General features: G+C 43.6%; 1 protein-coding gene across 1 annotated transcript in view; it reads left to right on the top strand.

Annotated features, from left to right (window-relative positions):
- bicc1a (BicC family RNA binding protein 1a) overlaps window positions 1-18,896 on the top strand; it is a 61,778-nt gene extending 42,882 nt beyond the window's left edge. The window contains exons 8-21 of the mRNA XM_030105857.1: window positions 3,030-3,281; window positions 4,739-4,870; window positions 7,688-7,898; window positions 10,090-10,251; window positions 10,930-11,102; window positions 11,187-11,328; window positions 12,723-12,876; window positions 13,302-13,461; window positions 13,629-13,668; window positions 13,871-14,025; window positions 14,232-14,394; window positions 15,014-15,177; window positions 15,963-16,062; window positions 17,242-18,896. Coding sequence (XP_029961717.1) covers window positions 3,030-3,281; window positions 4,739-4,870; window positions 7,688-7,898; window positions 10,090-10,251; window positions 10,930-11,102; window positions 11,187-11,328; window positions 12,723-12,876; window positions 13,302-13,461; window positions 13,629-13,668; window positions 13,871-14,025; window positions 14,232-14,394; window positions 15,014-15,177; window positions 15,963-16,062; window positions 17,242-17,369 — 2,136 coding nt within the window. The 3' untranslated portion in view covers window positions 17,370-18,896. The remainder of the gene's footprint in view (window positions 1-3,029; window positions 3,282-4,738; window positions 4,871-7,687; window positions 7,899-10,089; window positions 10,252-10,929; window positions 11,103-11,186; window positions 11,329-12,722; window positions 12,877-13,301; window positions 13,462-13,628; window positions 13,669-13,870; window positions 14,026-14,231; window positions 14,395-15,013; window positions 15,178-15,962; window positions 16,063-17,241) is intronic.
- Window positions 18,897-20,077: the final 1,181 nt, after the last annotated feature.

The following is a 20,077-nucleotide window of genomic DNA, read 5'->3' as shown; positions in this document are numbered from 1 at the left end:
AATAACCATCTTTATTGTGTTTTCAAGTCTTTCAACGTGAACGCAGTAACTTTAAATTCAGAGATAAAGAGTCATGCGGAAAAAGTAAGAGCACATTAAGATGTTTGAAGATTCAAATATATGTACTCATCCTTTCTAAAATAGTCCTTTTTTGAGCTCCATGCATCTAGTATCAGTTCAGGGTTGGACATGTCACCAGGACACACGGCGAGAAAGACAATCACACTGGTGGGAAATTGACTCCAATTAACTTGAAATACATGTTTTTAAACTGTGGATGGAAACAAACCACAAAGAAGATCCTCCAGCAAGAACTTCAATAGGAATTATTCTCACAGCGAGGCTGGAGTTGTAACTACTACTTTATCACGTTGAGTATAAATCCTCATGTCAGAAATAGATTTATTGTTGGAGTATTCCTAGTGCAATATTCATGAAAGAGAGGGAGAAAAAACAAAATGTGACTACATATAACGATAATTGACCTAAATGAAATTACCTGCTTGTGTTTCTTTCAGCAAATTTAGCCCAAGACCAGAGCGATTCATAACTTTGCTAAATTTTTCATCTTAGAAACTTTAGTTTTGCCCCATGTGCTGCTGGTATCTCTTTTAAGGGTTATTGTTGATGAATGTATCATAATCAAAGCGATTTCTAAGAAATTCTGTCTGTAAATTGTATTTGTGCCCAACTTTCTCCCTAACCTGAAATTTTGATAGAAACAGTTCTTGACTCTCCTGTTTAGATCCTAGACTATGTAAACGAACTTTGACCTGTGAAGGTCTTGACAGTCGCGTTCCTGTTATTCTCCGCCCTCGGCGAGCCACGGACCGAAATGAGGTTTCCCGAAGTGTGTGTCGAGGCCCACCAACACTGCCCATGTTCCACACGTTCCTCGTTTGAACCGCCTCATTGCGTTCGGCGCTGCAGGGGCAGCGGAGTGATGAGAGACGTTTGGTTCCTTAAACTGGTCGGCTGCCGGTTCAGCTCTCCCCCGAAGCGGAGACCCTGCCCCGCTATCGTGTCCCCCGGGTTTCATTTTCATATTATATTGCTCTTGGAATTTCTTTGCTGTGTTTCCTCTCTGAAGCCTGCATGTTGGTTTCTCATATTCAACATTTAATTATACACACACTCGAATGCATTTCCTCCACTGCCACCTGGGCTGTGCACAGCTGAAGCCTGCCAAGACTTAAAATTTCTGCCAAAAAAAATGATATCCGCCAGCTCACCTTTTCCCACAAACTTTAACAGAGCTCGATTTTGTTTGCCAGCTGCTGCGTTCGGTATATATTCATGTATTCATGCACGCCTGTTCCCTTGCCGCTGCATGCCTGTATGCGATCATACACATTACTGTGTGCATACGCACAAGCTGGTGGATCTGAGGGGTCAGTCAGGACCAGGAAGCGTGCGAGATGTAGGCCAGAGGATCAGAGGGATAAGTGTGCTGTGTTGTGCGGTCGTGCGAGACCCTGGAAACACCTTTGTGGATTGCCAAAAACGCAGTGGATTGTTGTCTTATGCTGGCCGCAGCGTGTGGATTCCTGCCGCACGCTGGAAATGACTCGCTTCACAAGGCCAAGTGATGGCTTGCAGGAATTAGGAATGAGACTGTTGGACTGGCCGGCAGACGCAGTGGAAAATACAATAGCTCCCATTGACTGTATAAAAAAGTAACGGTCTCTGGATAATAGCATAGCGTATTTGGCTGCTCCGCTGGTCAAGTGGTCTGTAAGTCATGTGGAAATTCTCAAAATTACTTTAGCTTTGCTTGTATGTCATTATCTGTCCATTTTTATATTCGCTGTTTAATATTCTCATCAGAGCTTCTACATTCATATTCATTATACGCATTCTTCTAAAACTGTGTAACCTGATTTTATATTCAATATTCTGCATCAAGAGCTACTTCTCCAAACTCAACAAAATAAAAAGTTGAAATCGCAGCTTAAAAGATGAATTATTGAAATGATTGACAGGTTTTTTTGTTCATTTGTTAAATCATTTTACATAATGATTTGAGTGTGTTTGCACATTAACCACATGGTGTTGCTACAACAAGAGTGTCAAACATAAGGTCCAAACCAGCCCACCAAGTAAAAACCAAAAAAAACACAAACAAAAATTGAAGAAAACTTTTTTTTCCCAACAAATTTCTTGTTAAAACAAAAACGTGCATAATTCAGTGAGGCAAGATTTCTTTAGACATTTCACTGTGTTTTGCAGCAGAAGGTTTCATTAAAATGGGCTTCATGTTATGAGCAGTTGTTTGGTTTTGAGAAGATATTAACAGTTTCATAACGTATATTCCGCACTGCAACAGGAACAACTTTTCAGTTAAAATTTAAAGGATTTTATGGCACTATTTGAGCTAAAATGTGTTTGACACGCCGAGCTCACAACGTCTTCACGGCTGCGCATCCTTTGGTTTCCGCCCGCAGTCCTAAAACATGACTGAACTGTTGATCTGAGTGTGTGTGTGATTGTTTGTCTTTCTGTGTTTGCCCTGTCATGGACCTGTCCAGACTGTTCCCTGCTTTTGCCCACAATCCATTAGAATCTGCTCCAAAGCACAGACCTGCTGAGCAACAGCAGTTCAGAGGAGAACATAGCAGACTTCACCTTGCCAGTTCTCACTTTACTTTTCTTTTTCAAGAACAGTTTTTACTCTTAATGACTGTATTCAGAGTTTTGCTTATTTGTGTCTTTGCCTCTGAGGTAAACATTCTCAGAAACATGGAGTGAGCATAAAGTTCTTTGTAGCTGGAAAAAATGAGTTTCTAAAATGTTTTTACAGGCTGAATAAAGGTAAAGCGGACGTGAGCCTGGCATTAAAATGAACATAAGCATTGGGAATACCAGTCAAAGTTAACTGTCATGAGATCAACTAAGCCAGAGGTCTTCATTTCCTCCATGTACACATTCATGATGAACAGGCTGAAGTAACATTGAGCATTGTTCCCGGATCATGAGATTTTAATCTGTGATTTTACTGGCATGCTCATTAAATTCCTTCGTTCACACAGAGGGGCACGGCTCTGCTGTTGGAGCACCTGGCAGGAAGCCTCGCAAGCACTATCTCAGTCACCACCCACTTGGACATCGCGCCGCAGCACCACCTCTTCATGAAGGGACGCAACGGCAGCAACATCAAGCACATCACCCAGAGGACGGGAGCCCAGATCCACTTCCCCGACCCCAACAGCCCCCAGAAGAAGTCCACCGTCTACATCCAGGGCACCATAGAATCCGTGTGCCTGGCGCGGCAGTACCTCATGGTGGGCACCTCCTTGTTTTCTGCATATTTGTCCATTGACCCACGGTGGTTACTAAACAGTAATTTTGGACTAAAAAGCTTTATTTTTGTGGTTGAGAGATGGCAGTGGCATCATATTCCTGCACAGATTCCACATAGTGTGCGGTGACTTTAATGGGCGCTATTGTTTCATTACCATCATCATGGTATGTGTGAATGATCCGTGGGTTTTAGGACCGGGGCTTAAGGAGTAAACCACGATTGGCTTGGGGGTTTTGAATGGCCTTGGGGAAGATTTGCTTGGCTCCACTGGTACTGCTGAAACACCCATGTCAGATAAACACAAATCTGTAGGAGACTCAAGGTTAGTTTGTGCTATAGCTGGACGTACCTACACGCAAGACGGACGCGGACATTTGCATTAGTTTGCCTTGAGATCTTAATATACTTATTATTCTCATTGGCGCTCAAGATAATGGCTTGACCTTCATGTGCGGTGCCTCGGAATTCGACCTCGGTCTGCAGTTCACATTCTATGTGAGCTTTAATCCTTTGGACCAGTGGAATCACCTCATATTTGAATTTCCTCTGGTTAAAACTGCTGCATGGTCATTCTTGTCTCGTTTCCCCTGACCACTGAGGCTACCCTTATCGGAATTACTCGACAGTATAATCAGACGTTTCAAGAAACGTGTAGAATTGATAGCTGTTTAATTGCCGTTGGCTCCGAGCCGCTGCTGAACGCGACTGTGCATAACACATCTGTAAACAGCTCTGGCTTTCTGTTTGGAGATCCATAATGTGGGGCAGTAATTCTGCCACAGCTGCCTTCTCTTTGTCTGCGGTCTCCCAGTTGGCCCCAGAGACATTTAGCAAATGCCAGAGTTGTTTCAGTAACTAAACAGGACTTTCTCCTGGTCTGGAAAGAGCATCGTTACTGTCTCACTCACACTCTTGATTAATGTGAGATTATTTCAAGTGTGCAGAGGAATGATGGAAAGGGGGGGGGATTGATGGGGAGATTCTTAGAAAGAGACACACAAATTGAGGTGAGCTGCTGTGAAAGTAAGAGTGGAGCACAGGATGGAGAGGAGAGTCCTGCCCGCAGTCGTGCATTGTGCGATTTGGCCTCCTCCAGCCAGACTGTAGATTACAGCCTCGGTCTCGGGGCCTGTCAGAGCCAGCCGGGCTCCATACTCCGCTGCTAATTACACCCACTCACAATTGCAGCGCTGTCCAGCTCTCAGACCAAAATATAGATGTCTGTGGTGCCTGCGGTGGTGATCAAGCAAAACAGATTGCTTTTGGAGGAATTTCCCGAACTGCATGTGGGACCCTTCCAGCAGTGAATCACGTATATATTGTTATGGCCAACGCATTGCCATACAAATATACAATAGAAACTTACATTTAGTTTTGTGGTGAAAAATGTATGAATATGGAAGGTTTTGATGTAGTTTGCATGTTGGATCTCCACAGGGCTGTTTGCCGCTGGTATTGATGTTCGACATTAAAGAAGACATAGAGGTGGAGCCCCAGTGTATCACGGCACTAATGGAGCAGCTGGACGTCTTCATCAGTATCAAGCCGAAGCCAAAACAGCCCAGCAAGGTACGACCGCAGCTCTCCTGCTTTCACACGACGCAGAAACTTCCAGGGGATTTTCAAACCCTCATCTAGCAGCCGTGAAACCGCAGTTTTCATGGCAGGCCGTCCAAAGAAGGGATTTGAAAACGGTTCTAGTTTAAAATGTTTCTCTAATCTGTACTGATGCCAGTTTCTTCCCAATATTTTTTTTCATATCTAAAATAAAAATAAACATCCAGTGTAGCAGAAAACCAACCAGCTTCAACACAAAATACAAGGATTGTTACTCACTAGAGGCTTCTATGACAATATATTATCAAGATATTTAGATAGATTCACATATTTTCATTTATTATGTTATACTGAACACAGAATTTAAAATATATATAGTATAGTAAAAGGCATGTTTGTAGCCTTTGTTTTTATTGCAGCATAAAACACAAAGCCTGACCAACACAGCCATAAAGTTCTTTATAAGCACCAAACAAAGATGGTGTGCAAAAAATAGTTGAGCACACGTTCACAGGCAGTCATTGCGCTCAAGACGTCGGCAGTAAGAGGAACTTTTTGACAGAGAGCGATTGACAGATTGAGAGCGAGAGAGGGGATTGACAGAGATTGAGAGTGAGACATTATTGAATAAGGCATATAGTTTTCTTTGATCCCCCCCCCCCCCCCCCCCCCCCCCCCCTTATTTCCAGAAAACAGTTGTGTTATGGGCATAAAATGAGTTGTGCTTTGTTGTGTAGCATCAGTCATAGTGACACATCCAGCGCGTCAGTCTGATCAGTGCGCGGGGAAATAAAGCAAGCGTGTTTGGAATGTTAAAAATTAGGCATGATTATATGAATAATTTTCTATAATCTAATTAATCATTTGAGATTAGATAAAGTACGGTTGGGATTTAAAATTCTTCAATAATGCATTGTTGATAATTGGCCCCGTGTGCTAATGCAGTAGTAATACGCTTAATTTTGTGATACGTGTGTAACCTGTAGTGTCTGACTCCGTGTTGTTTAAAACGGATGAACAACAAGTCATTTGTATCCACCAGTTGGAAGCAGATATACTGCATTATTCTCTTAAATCAATGAGGTGGACAAGACTGCTCAAGTGCGCCGCCCTAGTCCGCCCTTAAGCTGGTCTCTACCAGTTGTGTATGAATATGCCTGCATGTTGCATAGTTACCTTTATTTACACTTTCCAGTGCTCAGGAGTTGTTTGATTATTGGATGGCGTCCTGTTTAATCTGTCATCAACAGGTTGGGATGAAGCCACATTAAGAGAAATTGTTAAATATTGCAATTTGTCAATTTTTCCCCCAACCACTAAAAAACAAAATACGTTGTTCCAATTTTTTTACGCAACAAACAGAACGAACAGGATGAATGAGATTAATCATTGGAAGCAAAGCCAAACTCTGCTTAATGTTGTGTTTGGTAGGAAACGTGTCCAAGATTTTTACACAGCACATACATAACTGCTGTCTTACTTGATTAAATGCGTGTCAGGCTGGGATGGGGGAGCGTGGGGGACAACCAAGGAACAAACAACCCAGTGTTCCTTCTCAGGAGTGCCCTCCATCAGAAGTGTCACAGCTTGACACTGGAATAAATAGCAGATTACCACGTCATATTTCATCAGCGTTTGAAACTTAAAAAGAGGAAAGCTGGATCCACATTGCTGAGGGGACTCGAGCATCACCAGCACAGAGGAGCTTTGGCACATCAGCACCTGTCGGCTCGGGGATTCACCGGTGTTTCCTCTCTGATCGACGCCCATCGACTCACCCAGTATCTGTGTGTGAAGCGGATAGTGTGTATTAGAGGAATATCTTCGATGCTGGCCTTCACCTTTGTGGGCTGTAGCACTATAATAGATCGTTTCCATGCTAAAATGTGAGTTACAATTGCAGTCCACTCGTTTTTGACCTCTTATGTTACTTGCGGTCAGCTGTTCAACGACACCTAATGCGTCTCATCGTATTTCGCCGCTTGGCCCGTCTCCTGACTGGACTCTCCGCGGTGCCCACGTCCGACCTGTAGCCAGGGCCGTGTGCCCAAACCAGACGGGCCTGTGGGGACTGTTGTGGAGGTGCCAGTGTAAACACCGAGCTCGGCCCAGATCCTCTTAAGAACCCTTCACTGAAACATTTTAACGAGGTGACAGCCATAATTCAAACAGGCCTTTCCAAATGCGTGCCACAGCCTCTGTGCTCCCGGCACTTTGGCAGACCTATAAAGGAGGGTGTGTAGGTCCAAGTGTGTGTGTGTGTCTGTGTGTCAAGAGACACTGATTGTGTTGGAAACCGTATTTGAAAAGCTGGCAAAGCACAAAGAGCAAGGCCATGATTTGTGCTTACTTTGAATTTCATTTGAAGTTTATAATTGACATTTTCGAGTAAAGTGGAATAAGTAAATTTGTGCTGCAATAATCACTGTCTGGTCTTACTTCATCCGTCTCCTCACCCATATCGGAGCGCTAAATGTTAACTGTTGGATTAAAAAGTGCTTTCTTTCCAAGTTTTCTTCCATGTCTTTCTCTCTCAGACATTTCCTCGATGTTTATCCTTCTAATCTTCCCTCAGTTCCCTCTTCCTTCCTCCCGTTTACGTTCATTGGTCTCCCCCCTCAGCCTCCCTCTCACTCCCTATCTCTTGTTCCAACATTCCCGCGCCTATCTATCCCTCTTTCCTCCCATGCATCGTTCTCATGTCTTTTTCCGCCCTACATTTTCTCCTGTCTGTCTCCTTCCGGTCTTCCTATCGTTTCCGTGTCTCCTGCCCCCCGTTCGTCTTGGTTTCTCACCATCTCTCCTGCTTCCTCGGTCCGTCTCTCCCAGTCTGTGATAGTGAAGAGCGTGGAGAGGAACGCGGTCAACATGTACGAAGCCCGCAAGTTCCTGCTGGGTCTGGAAAGCAACGGGGTGTCGTCCTCTTCCTCCTCGTCCTCCCTGGCGCTAAATCCCACCACGAACGGCCCGTCCCCGTCCCTCATCTGCCCCGTCGGCCTGGACATCCTGGCCTCAGCTGGCCTGGGGCTGAGCAATCTGGGTAATGACACTTTAGAACTTGTGAAGAAAGTTCCGTCTCTTGCATTTTTGTTTTTTGTATTTTTTTTTTTCCCCACTTGATGACAAGAAGATAAATTGGCGAAGAAAGATAAGACACCGTTCCTATTCTGGGCAGACTGCAATAGAGATAAAACATCTTTGCAAAAAGAGCTAATATCCTCATTCATCAATGCCATTCCCATCTGTAACAGTCACACACACACCAGCACACACAGTCTTCCCTCCTGAAATCTACCGGTACATCTCCGAAGCAGATGTCCTCAGTGCCTGCCATCAACATCTTCACTGAATCAGTGAGTGAATGTTATTTCACAGTTAAACACACATACCTTCACTACGCGCATAAATCACAACCTGCGAGCCGCGGCATCCTCCATGAGCGTTTCACAGTGGGAGATTTCTGCAGAGCAGATGTCATAATGGTATGAATCATGCCGAGAAGCGAGTCTGTCCACATCCTGGATCAGCCAGCTATCGGAAGAGAGAAAAAAAAAAAAAGCTTTAGACATATTTAGCGATGCTACTCAGAGTGAATCATGAGCTCTGGATTCACACGATGATAAAAGTTCCATGCCGGAGCTTGTTTGTCTGCAGCGCTGACCTCGGCGCGGGGGTACAGATGTCAGCAGATGTTTGCTCTCCAGAGTGACATTTAATGGATGGAAGTAGGAGTGCGGATTGTTTACCATGTATTTACCCCTATTTATCTGCTTCTCTGTGGGTTTTAGGCTGTTTAAAAACATTAGGATGAAGAAATGAGAAATAAATCAACGTGCAGATAACCAGAAGTAGCTCATGAATGAATTCATAACACTTTATCTATATTAGGGTCTGAATTTACTATAAATGTGGCAGTTCGTCTAAAGCTGAGCCGAGCATATTCTGTTTAAAAGAGGAGGAATGTGTTTATCTTCGGCAGCCGTTTGTACCGATGCGGCCTCCATTCGGTTTACAACTCTCAATAATATTAGCTCAGTATTTGTTTTGGTAATTTGCTTCAAATATAAACTGCAGAAACTTAAAGAATTTAGTCTATTTAGAACATGATCATCTAACACAGTAACAAATATGATTTGTGTGGATATCAGGACTTGTTTTTCTGAATCTTAAGTGAGTCAATCTCCTTATTCTCAAACCATTGTAATTTGGATTGAATCACAGATTAAACAAACGGCTCAGATACGTCTTCCAGAATGAAGAAAATCTAAATAAGAGTTTAATTATTCATTGTTTTGTATTTTTGAATCATCGCTTTTTACCACAAACTGTTTAATAAACCATATTAATTTTCTATTTAAATAGAGCTTTTCATTGACAGGTTTTTAAGGACAGTCACTATTTTACTGAAAACAGAAATAAATGGATAAGTTACATGTATTTTGTCAAGGTTTTTTTATCAAATGTTTTTAGGCTGAATAATTAACAAAAATGGTTTATTTTTTGATATGATACAAAAACGTTTTGATTGCATTGTGTGATTGATGCGATGTTAAATGTGCAGTTTAATATCGCCATTAATATATTCATTGAGTGAATAGTTTTTGTTGTTGTCTTTTTCTCAAATATAAATATTTTATGTCTCCAGAAAACATTGCAAATGAATAAAATGCTATAAACAGGTCACAAAGGAGCCGTAAACTTAAAGGGTTTTCTCGCCGTCTCATTTAAACCCAGTGGCCTAGGGGTGAAGTTGTGGACGACCGCATCCTGGACTTTAGTAATTGCTACATGCCTCTTTTCCTCAGATTACAGGCCAGCCTTCCAGACGAATCCCTGGCCTTATTCCTGGAGCCAAACTAGCCCCTTGTTAAAGCCACAGACCTGCGTCTTTCTGTTTTCATACACTGTTGGGTTAAGACACCAAGCACCGCGCCGCTGCTGCCCTGGATAACATGTTTCACTGTGTAGGGAGGACACACTAGATGTGTACTTATGTATGCGTGACCTTGTTGAAATGTAAGAAATTCTTCCTCTCAATTGCTTTCTGGTTGATGTCAGTTTGATGGGATTCCAGTGAAATAGCTGAGAGACCGGGATCGTTTTCTGAGGGCCTTAGTGTAACATGTAATTAGCCCGAGAAACGGCTCCGCGCTTTGACGGGACCACCGCTTAAGTCACGCTTCTCCAATTTTCACCCTTCCTCTTCTCCGTTTCTCCACGTTCCTCTGAAGGTTTTCTGGGTGCGACGGCGCCCCACTCCCTCCCCAACTCTGCTGCTCCGAACGCCGTGCTGAACAGTTTGAACTCCTCCATGAGCCCCCTGCAGACCCCCAGTCCCAGCACCCCGACGCCGACGCCCTCCCTGTGGCCCAGCTCGCTCACCGGCACCCAGGGTTCGTACACAGCCTCGCGCAAGTGTGCTCCATAAATCTTATTTTTCTGAAGACTTCAGGTTGTCATGAATTTAATCATAGTGATTAACATATTACAATAAATGTAATAAGACAGACAAATGCACAGACAGTCTAATCAAAATTGAGTCCGAATTTTAAAACCCTTGAATGGGTTGTTAATAGTTTTGCTTTTTTTTTTTTTTTTTGCTTTTGCAATAATATCTTAGGTCATTCATATTCATTATGTAATTGAATTTTCCTTGTTACACAGTTATGTGTATTTTCATCAGTCATGCATGAGTTGCGTTAATGCTTGGAATGTAATCATATTTGATGTGTTTTTGTCCCGCCCGTTCATAGCAGTAGAAATAATATTAAATCATACAAAATAACTTTTTTTTTCTCACATGCAAACTAATGCGAAACAAATCTAAGCTTAAGACCTCTTTTTTTTTTCTTTCTAAATTGTTGATGTTGCAATAAAAAATTGTCGTGCAAATGAAATGCAGATATACAGTATTTTGGCAGCTTTCAAAATTAACTCTAGTATGTTGAACTCGTGACCTTGATATTATTCCCCTGATTCTGGCAACGCAACGTCAGACGGTGAACCTCCAGATCAGCATTTTGCCTGTGACTCACTAAAAGAGGTGTTGACCCGACTGTCTGTGGTTTCAGGCTTCTCGTCTCAGCTGATGCTGCACCCCGCCGCTCAGGCCACGCTGAGCAGCATCCTGCTGTCCAGCGTGCAGGGTTACACGCAGAGCACGCCGTCTCCGCCGCCGGGCCTGGCGCCCATCGACAAGCAGCCAAACGGCGTCCCCGACTGCACGCTGAATGGACACGTCAAGGTTCGGCAGCTTGTTATACTGAAGAACCCAGCTGCTTTTAGTTGACGCTGCCTCTCATATGTGCTCTGATTGTTGCCCTTGCAGCATCCTGCTTCCGTCTATGGGCGGTTAGCGTCGGCATCGCTTGCAGAAACCGTTTTGAGTCCAGCTCCGTGCGATTCGGTCCAGGAAGCCAGCGGACACAATCCATCAGAGCCGCTGTCGAGCAAGTCCAGCCCAGACGAAGGTATTCCCCGCGGGGAAACGCAAGCGGCCTCGCAGGGACACTTAGCTGCATGTTTTGATCACAGCCCTATGAAGTTTGTGTATTTTTAACTCATTTCCAGACATATAAAACTATTATCCTGATATGATCCTGAAATAATAGCTGTGAGGGTATCGTGTTGCAGAATATGTGGGTTTAGGCTGTACACCAGTGAGGTGTCGGCGCGGCTCCGTCTACATGTGTTTTGTGGCTTCATCCGTTTAAAATGCAAAGCTCAGTAAAAGCACCTGCATGTTTTTTTACTCCGTGTTTTAACAATATCTTCCCATCCAAACTGTCAATCCAGATCCGCTCGGGTTTGCAAATTCGACCTGACAAGCAGAAACTGTTCTTAAGATTAGATTAAAATAATTCAATCATCACCATGTTTTTGTAAGTATCATACTTGATTTTGAAGTGAAACATTCTCTCATGCCAGAAAGTTCATTGTAAACAGGTACTTAGTCGCAGCTGTTTCTCCTTTTGTACTTTGTTTAGATTTTAAGCAATCTTATGATTTATATGCTATTATAACCATGAATAGACAGCATTTTTAAGCTGTTTCAGCTTTTCAGACTTAACAAAAAAATACAACTTAAGCTCTTCCACATGGGATTTATGTAACCCTTGAACCCACTTGAAGGAGCATGCCTTGAGTGAACTTATTCCTATTTTTCTATACTGTCCTGCTAACCTCATACTCCCTCTGACTGCAGTTATTGGGCTGGAGACAGATTAACTGCTGGTCTCCGAGCGGTGCAGAAAGGCCCTCATTTCCTCTCTGTCTTACATTCGCGGTTTTTCTCCCTCAAACTTTCACTCTCACGCGTCTCGTTTTTCCCCGCTGTTTTCTGAGCCCGTCCTCCCCTCAGTGCGGTGCATCCTGGTGAGTCCCCCCCCCGTTCCCTCTTTCCCTCCTCCACCTCCTCCGTGCTTCAGAATGTGTTTGGACTGGCTCGCCCGGTCAGTCCGCCCGTCCGTCTCAGCTGCGCGCCGTCGACTGAACGAGTCCGGGGGAATTGTCGGAGCATTAAAACCCCAGAGAGCTTCATTAGTCTGACTCACATCATATTATTTTTGCGCCATACAGCCGGTGCGCATTCAAATATTTTCACACCCATCGACGTCTTGTTACACAGAGCAGGTCCTTGTTGAGCGTAGATGAAAACCAGCGTGATCACAGCCGCTGTGTTTTCAATTACTGCGAGCGAGACGCATAAATACTCCTGTACAATAAGCGTCCCGGTCATCGCTGAGAACAGACCGTACCCCACAAAAACACGATCAAACCAGACGTAATGGCTTCCACGTTGTGGCTTATTTTCTGCACGGAAAGCCGAAAGCAAACGGGCGCCGTTTGTGTTTGTGTCTCGCAGGCTCTGACACGTTCGTGGAAGTGGGCATGCCCAGAAGCCCCTCCCACTCGGCTAACGGGAGCGAGCTGAAACAGATGCTGGCTTCGTGTAAGACGTCGTCGGGGAAGCGACAGGCCGTGGAGCTCCTGCAGGGCACCAAGAACTCCCACCTGCAGTACGTCTCGGCCTCACCGGCTGTCTTTCACAACTCACGCTGCTTAAGTGTTCCAGTACTGTATTAATGCATTTGTGCAGTGAAATGGAATTTATTGGAATCAAAACAAAAATGAGAGATTTTATCTTAAAAATTGGACTAAACTAAATGATGAAATCTAAAGTGACAGATGGTTATTTAGCCCTATATGGGTATTGTGGAGTTTAAAGCTCTTGCTGCCATATGGACCGCGTTACACGAGCTTTCACTGGGAGGCATCATTTTAATAAAAGTCAACTCCATCTTCTATAATAACATTTTGTTCCCGCTCTAACTTAATGAGTCTGGATCATTAACAGCTTCACTGATGCTGTGAGGAGATAAAGACACGGTGGAGATTATTTTCTTTTTCACTCATTAAGCAGTATTGGCTTGATTTCCACCAGTTCTGACTGCCTCCTGTCGGACGCCGAGTCCAGCTCCTCGGACAGTCCCGTGGCCGATAAGAGGGCGCCGGGCAGCGAGCGGGCAGCTGAGAGGGCAGCTCAGCAGAACGAGAGGGAGAGGATCAGACTGGCACCGCAGACGTCCTTTGCAAACATGCAGGTAAAAAAACACACACACACACCGTCAAGATAAACTTATTCGTTGTTTGTCACTCTATCACTACTATCATCTGTACTGGAGTCAACCTGGACGTTGCAGAAGACTTTACTCAAAATAGTTTTGCTGGTAGTTAGTTATTAAAGAACTGTTTTCTTGTGTGTTCTCAGGCATTTGATTATGAACAGAAGAAGCTTTTAGCAACCAAAGGTGAGTTTACATTCATCTCCCGTCATATGAATGTTTTAATAGCAGCGCCAGAAAATGAATTACTGTTAAATAAACAATACAACGACCAGTTACATAATCGGAAATAAGGTGTGCTTAACAGTTCAGTTACAAAACTTAATGTGCGTCCAAGAAGCAACGTTTGTCATCGTGTTTGCTCCTCTGCTTGTCCGTCGTCTCTCAGCCATGCTGAAGAAGCCTGTGGTGACCGAGGTGCGGACTCCCACCAACACCTGGAGCGGTCTGGGCTTCTCCAAGTCCATGCCGGCCGAGACCATCAAGGAGCTGCGGAGAGCCAATCACGTTTCTTACAAGCCCAGCATGAGCACCACATACGAGGTCAGACCTACACTTCATCCGCTCATATGCTCCATAAATGACTTCATGGTGTTGCGTCGTCGTTCCGCAGGGATTTTGATTTATGTTTGTGCAATGTAGTGAGATGAGATGCAGTCACTCGGAACTTAGCAGCTTCTCATTGACTTTTTCTCTTCAGTGCTTTGGACTGTATTTTTTTTTAAATACATATATATGTCCTTTCCCAGGGTTCCCCGCTGTCCTTGTCTCGGTCCAGCAGTCGGGAAGGCGTGGGGAACGGCAGCGATTCCGACAACTGGCGAGAGAGGAACGGCACCGGCAACGGCTTGCCAAGCCACACCGAGTTCCCCTCAGCTGTCAGCAGCCCCAAGAGGAAGCAGAATAAATCTGGTCAGTCAGAAGTATTTTTGTAGCATGTAATATTAACACAAAACTTATTTCCATCTTGTACAATCATGCTTCACCTTTCTTAACTGCTGCATGTTTGTGTTAATTAATATGATTAATTTTGCAGTACCGGTCTAAATACAAGATACCCCCCTGCCTCACTGGTTTCACTGAGGTTAAAAATATCTCTGGTTTAGGTTCAATTCAGACCAGAAACCACGAATGTTTCCCACCAGAGCAGCCCTGATGTGCTGCAGTGTCCTTCCTGCTGAACTCTGTCTGCTCCATTTATCTTCACTCTCATTCTCTGCTCCCACCTGCTCCTTCCAAAGCATTTGCGATGAAGACTTTTAGAGCCTTTTCATGGCTTTTTAACAGCTTCCAGCACATGTAGTGGTCACGGCTTATTCCAGATGGTGACGTTTGACTGGCTCCATCAGATGTCTGCACGTCTACCATGCTGTTCTGCAGAACTCTGCATAGCACCATCAAATGTTCTGATCAATACATTACCTATCTATGATAAGGTTTTGTGGTTATTCTATCAAGTTTTACTGCATTATACTTGAATACAGCTGTTATTCGTGTGTCTAAACCCTGAATTTGATCTTCTGTCCGGTAGCTGCAGAGCATTACCTCAGCAGCAGTAACTACATGGACTCCATCTCGTCGGTAACGGGCAGCAACGGCTGCAGCCTGAACTCCTCCCTGAAAGGCTCCGACCTGCCTGAGCTCTTCAGTAAGCTGGGCCTGGGGAAGTACACGGACGTCTTCCAGCAGCAAGAGGTACGGCCGCCTGCACAGCCGCTCATTCTGACGTGATCGCTGCTACTGGCGACCTGTCCGCTGACGGAAGCCTGGTAATGAAACATAAACAGATGGTGAGACAGCGGCTTGTTTTTCTGCTCCCGTGGCCTTGACCAAAGTGTCGGCTCAAATCAGAAGAGCATCTTCCTTACATAGTTTTAGGGAACGGCTCAAGATGGATTATGATGATCTTGCTTGGAACTCGCCTCCTGGTTTTAATGTGATCTACTGTTCTTAATCTAGATCCCTATTTCCTGTGTTTTTGTCCGTCTTTAGATTAGTTAGTTCCTTAATGTTGTTACTAATTCTACAGGCTGCCTCTTCTCTGCAGCATTTTACCCACTTTTCTAACATTTCTCAAGACTGAATGGTGGTTTGAGTTGGCTCCGACCTTGGAGTGAAGTTACTCTACAAATCTCTTCTGTACAGTTAGCTTCACTCTAATATGTAGTTAAATTTAATTGCCATTATTCGTATGTAAGGCGAGATGATAATATGAGGATGCAGAGGAAATATGTGAGAAAGGGTTCACCGCATTTTTCTGCTTCTCTTCTTGTGTATTTTGTTGGAAATCTGATCATAAACGTTTGCTTTCGTACAGTTCTATTTAAAATGTTGAAAAGTTATGGTTAACAATTTATATTACAGAGTAATATTAATTATTCCTCTCTAACTCATGATATTTATGGGTGAAGGTCTCCTTTACATTGAGGGTTGTTATTTGTGGCGCTAACTGAGAGAAACGGGCTTGTCGCTGCTTCCAGATCGACCTCCAGACATTCCTGACTCTGACCGATCAGGACCTGAAGGAACTGGGAATCACCACCTTTGGTGCTCGCAGGAAAATGCTGCTCGCAATTTCAGGTACAAACACACTTCATACAAGTAGCATTTGGAATTTTTTTTTTTACTTTTTATATATATGCCCTAACATGAACCAGAAAAGTCTTTTTCTTTTGCTGTCGCCACCTGGTCCGACCGGCAGAGCACACAAATTATCCAGTTTTTTTTTATTCGTGTTTCTAATTTTGACTTGACTCCAGCTGTGCGAGGGTGAAACCTGAACTCCATCTGATTTCAACAGAGCTAATCTTCTCAGAGCGCTCCATATGGAAGCGGGCTCAACACAGTTCAATTCAACATCTTGTAAAGATATGAGAGAACATGTTTGAGTAATTTGCAGCAGTAAACTAGATTTGTGTAAATTCTTCTCAGATGAGTGTGTTGTCGCTGCTGCAGCTGCTGATGCCGAAGTCGACTCTGCCCTGTTGCTGCACCCCATCTAGTGTGAGCGTGGTGGATGTCGCACTTCATTACTGACATCATTTTTCTGGACGTCGCAGTAGCCGCAGTTGTTAGGCTGTGTGAGTTAATCAGGCTGGTGCTGGGATCGCGGGCTTCCTGTCCCGGGGATTCTGTTCAGGTCTCAAACCTCAGACCAGAGCCTCAGCTGGCAGCGAGGGGAAACGTCGAAGCCGGCGCTCTGATTATTAGGAAAGTTACGTGAGCCGGGGCCAACTTTCTTCCTGGCTGACCAACTACGAGGGGACATCCACGTCTGTCGGATTCTTTTCGCTCAAGATGGGATAGAGTACCAGCCAAAGGCAGTCCAGGGTTTCTAGCTTCCTACCGGCCTGCCAGTAAAAAGAGCTGCTGGCCTGAGCTGTCCGTCTCCGCTGATCAGACTGAAGGTTTATGCCAGCAGCAGCCAAATGCAACTATCATATGAAGAACTGTGAGATGAGTGTCCGTCGGACATTTTTTACTGAAAACATTTTGACCAAACGGCTTCGCAAAACCAGATGGGCGCAAAAAAGAGCTTTTGTTGATTTGAGCGATTGTTTAGTGATACGAATCTAATTTTCATGTCATTTTCGATCAAACGGGGCTGAAGAGAGATGTCAACATGATCCCGGGCTGTATTTATTCCTTCACTTTGAGCTGCTGCAGTTCCCATAACGGCGCAACGAGAAGCTGAACCACATTTTAAAAACCATGCTGATGTTTTGCGGTACTTGTGTGTTTTTTTTTTCCCCCTGACAGAACTAAACAAGAACCGAAGGAAGCTTTTTGAGCCACCCATCAGGTCCTCCTTCCTGGAAGGGGGGGCGAGCGGCCGCCTCTCCCGTCAGTTTCACGCCGACATGGCCAGCGTGAGCGGGCGATGGTAGACGCGTTCAGACCTGCGGACTTCCCCACCGCCGTCCACGAAGGAGAGGAGAGGCTCTCAGTGGTTGTTTACCCATAAAGACTGTTCAGTGTTGCCATGCCATATAGTATAAATATATATTTGTATATGTAAAAACAAAGCCATAGATTTACCTGAAGTGCCAACATCATTTTTTTTTTTTCAAAGGGATTTCTCAGATATGTAGGGTTCAGTGTTCAGTCCTAAAATCTATCTTGGAGCATTTATCTATGAAGGGCGATGTTACAGTTCTGAAAAAGGGTACTGTCCAGTATTTCTGTCCACTTTTTGTTCAAGGAACAGGCAGAATGATTAGTACAATCATTTAACACATCGGTACAACTTGTGTTTAGGCTGTTGTATCAGTGACATGCACTTTAATAATACTAGATTTTTGCCTGTGAGAGCCTTATTCCTTAAATTGAAATAATACTTATGGGGTTTTTTTTTTGTTTTTGTTTTTTTTAATCACATTAAAGCACAGATGCATTTTGTACCAAACCAAATACAAGCACTTATACGCAGTAGTGAGATTTGGAGCGCCACCAAATGAAGTGCAAAATAGGTCCAGTGCACCTAAGAGATCAAATTTAAGACGCCAAAGGAAAGCTCCAGTGTGGCCTTTAGCCTTCTGCCTTCTGTTTTTCAGGTGGCGGACATTCCTCCGAGGTCAGTGTTTTTGGTTTTTTTGTTTGTTTAGACGCATTTTGTGTATGTATTTTAAGGCAAGACAAAAAAAAATAAGTATTTTGTACTCATGAAGCATTATGATTTTTAGTTTTATTACCATTTTAGGCGAATGAGTGGAATGTTTGATTATCAGTTTACATGTTATTTTTCTATATGTTCATGAATGGGTTTTGATGATTTTTTTTTTTTTTTTTTTTTTTTTTTTGTAAGTAGTGTCTTGTTCTTATTTTTTTCTCTCCTTGAATCTGTGGAGCCATGACGTGGCTGTGCCATCCGACAGCAGCGGAGACGCGAGGCAGTAGAGGCTCGGCCTCGTAGGCCTGTCTCTGATTGTGTCAACAGGCATCTTTCTGTGGTTTTCCTTTGTTTGTTTATAGTACATGCTCTTTTTGTCTCATCTGTTTTTTGTCAGCGATGGCCTCCCTGTGACCCCGTCCATGTGCCTTAAAGCTCACAAATACACATCTGGTACTTGAGATGTGATACCAGAGCTTTGTGCCTTTTCTTTTTTTTTTTTTTTTGTCTTTGTATTAAATGGCTGCTCCATTGAGAGCTAAAAAGAAAGAAGGAAAAAAAAAAAAAGACCTCATAACAGAAAAAGGCCGTGCCTTTGTTACAAAAAGTGCCAATGTATATAGCGAGTTTTTCCAGCCGGGACATATTTCATTAGGAACACTAATATTTTGGTCTGATCGGTCTCTCCAGATAGGAGGCGCATCGCACAAAGACTCGGTTTCTCCCAGCCAAGTTGGTATCAGTGGACATTTCTCTGATGCACAGATAAGAAACTAAAGTCACCAGAAGGTGACTTAAAAAAATTAAAAAAAAAATGGGGAATTTTTACTGTCAGTCACACGATCTGATCTCCCTCAAAAAGCCTTTATTAATAAAGTGACAGGATTATGCGTGCAGCAGCAGGGTCTATCACCGCAGCTCGTATTAATTGAGCAGTGTTCAGTTGTGTGTCTGGAAAAGGGAAACATCATCCGTCTAGCAGTTCATTAACTCTGGATGACTCTCACATTATTTTTCCTGTGTGACGTTCCTAAAAATACATCTGAGGATTTAGACGACAAGCCCAAAGATTTTCCAACATCATGAGGATGCTCTAAGTGCAATTAAGTGCCTCTTTGTTTATTTTTTTTCCTCACCTTTGTGCGTTTGCCGCGCAGTGAGTCCAAAAGCTGAGGGACTTTTCTTATTTTGGTTTCAGTGAAAGCGATGTGGAAAAAATTTCTAAGGGATGTACGAGACGCTTCTGGGAAAACATTTCTCTCACCAAATTATGACAGAACGTGACGGCCGTGCTCATATCAAGTCAGACAAGACAGTCCAAGTCAATCATTTCTCTCTCTTGGGTTTATTATGATTCCCTTTCAAGGTGCTTTTTTGTTTGCCACCGTCACTTTTGACCCCCTCGCATCTGATTTGAGCCATTTTCAATGTGGTTGTCAAGTTGGTAAACCTATACTAATTAATCTGACATGGTTGCTGATGCCAACCAGGTTATTGTTTTGTTTTGTTTTGTTTTTTCTTTTAAAGCGTATGAAGAGAAGGTAAATAAAGCATATTTTGGAAGGGACTCTCGATCCTGAGATGAAACCCGGGGCCGGGTCGGCCTCACTGCATCATGGTACTACATTGAAACTGTTGAGCGCTGGGCTTCTCAGTGCCGTGACTCGTGTTCCTGCCTAGCAGACATTTGTTTTCACCCTTCACCTTGTTCGGATGCGTTCGCTCCGAGGGCAGAAGAGGTTCTCGTCTTATAAAATGAATGTTGTTTAGGGAAATGATTGATGTGCGTTATTGCATCTTAATTACGGATCAGTGAAGGGAATCACAGTCGAAAATGTTTACTTGCCAGTCTGTCTATTCGTTGCCCTTTAATAGAGTAGTTTCTCAATTATGTCTTTGAATTGTTGGTATTAGTCCATGTTGTTGTTCCCAAAGGGATTATTTGAAGGAATCTTTGCATTGCAATCGAATGGTACATTTATAATA

Source organism: Salarias fasciatus, chromosome 13, assembly GCF_902148845.1.
Source record: "Salarias fasciatus chromosome 13, fSalaFa1.1, whole genome shotgun sequence".
Lineage (NCBI taxonomy): Eukaryota > Metazoa > Chordata > Actinopteri > Blenniiformes > Blenniidae > Salarias > Salarias fasciatus.
The sequence above is the reverse complement of the archived record's forward strand: the minus strand, read 5'-3'. Positions and strand labels throughout refer to the sequence as shown.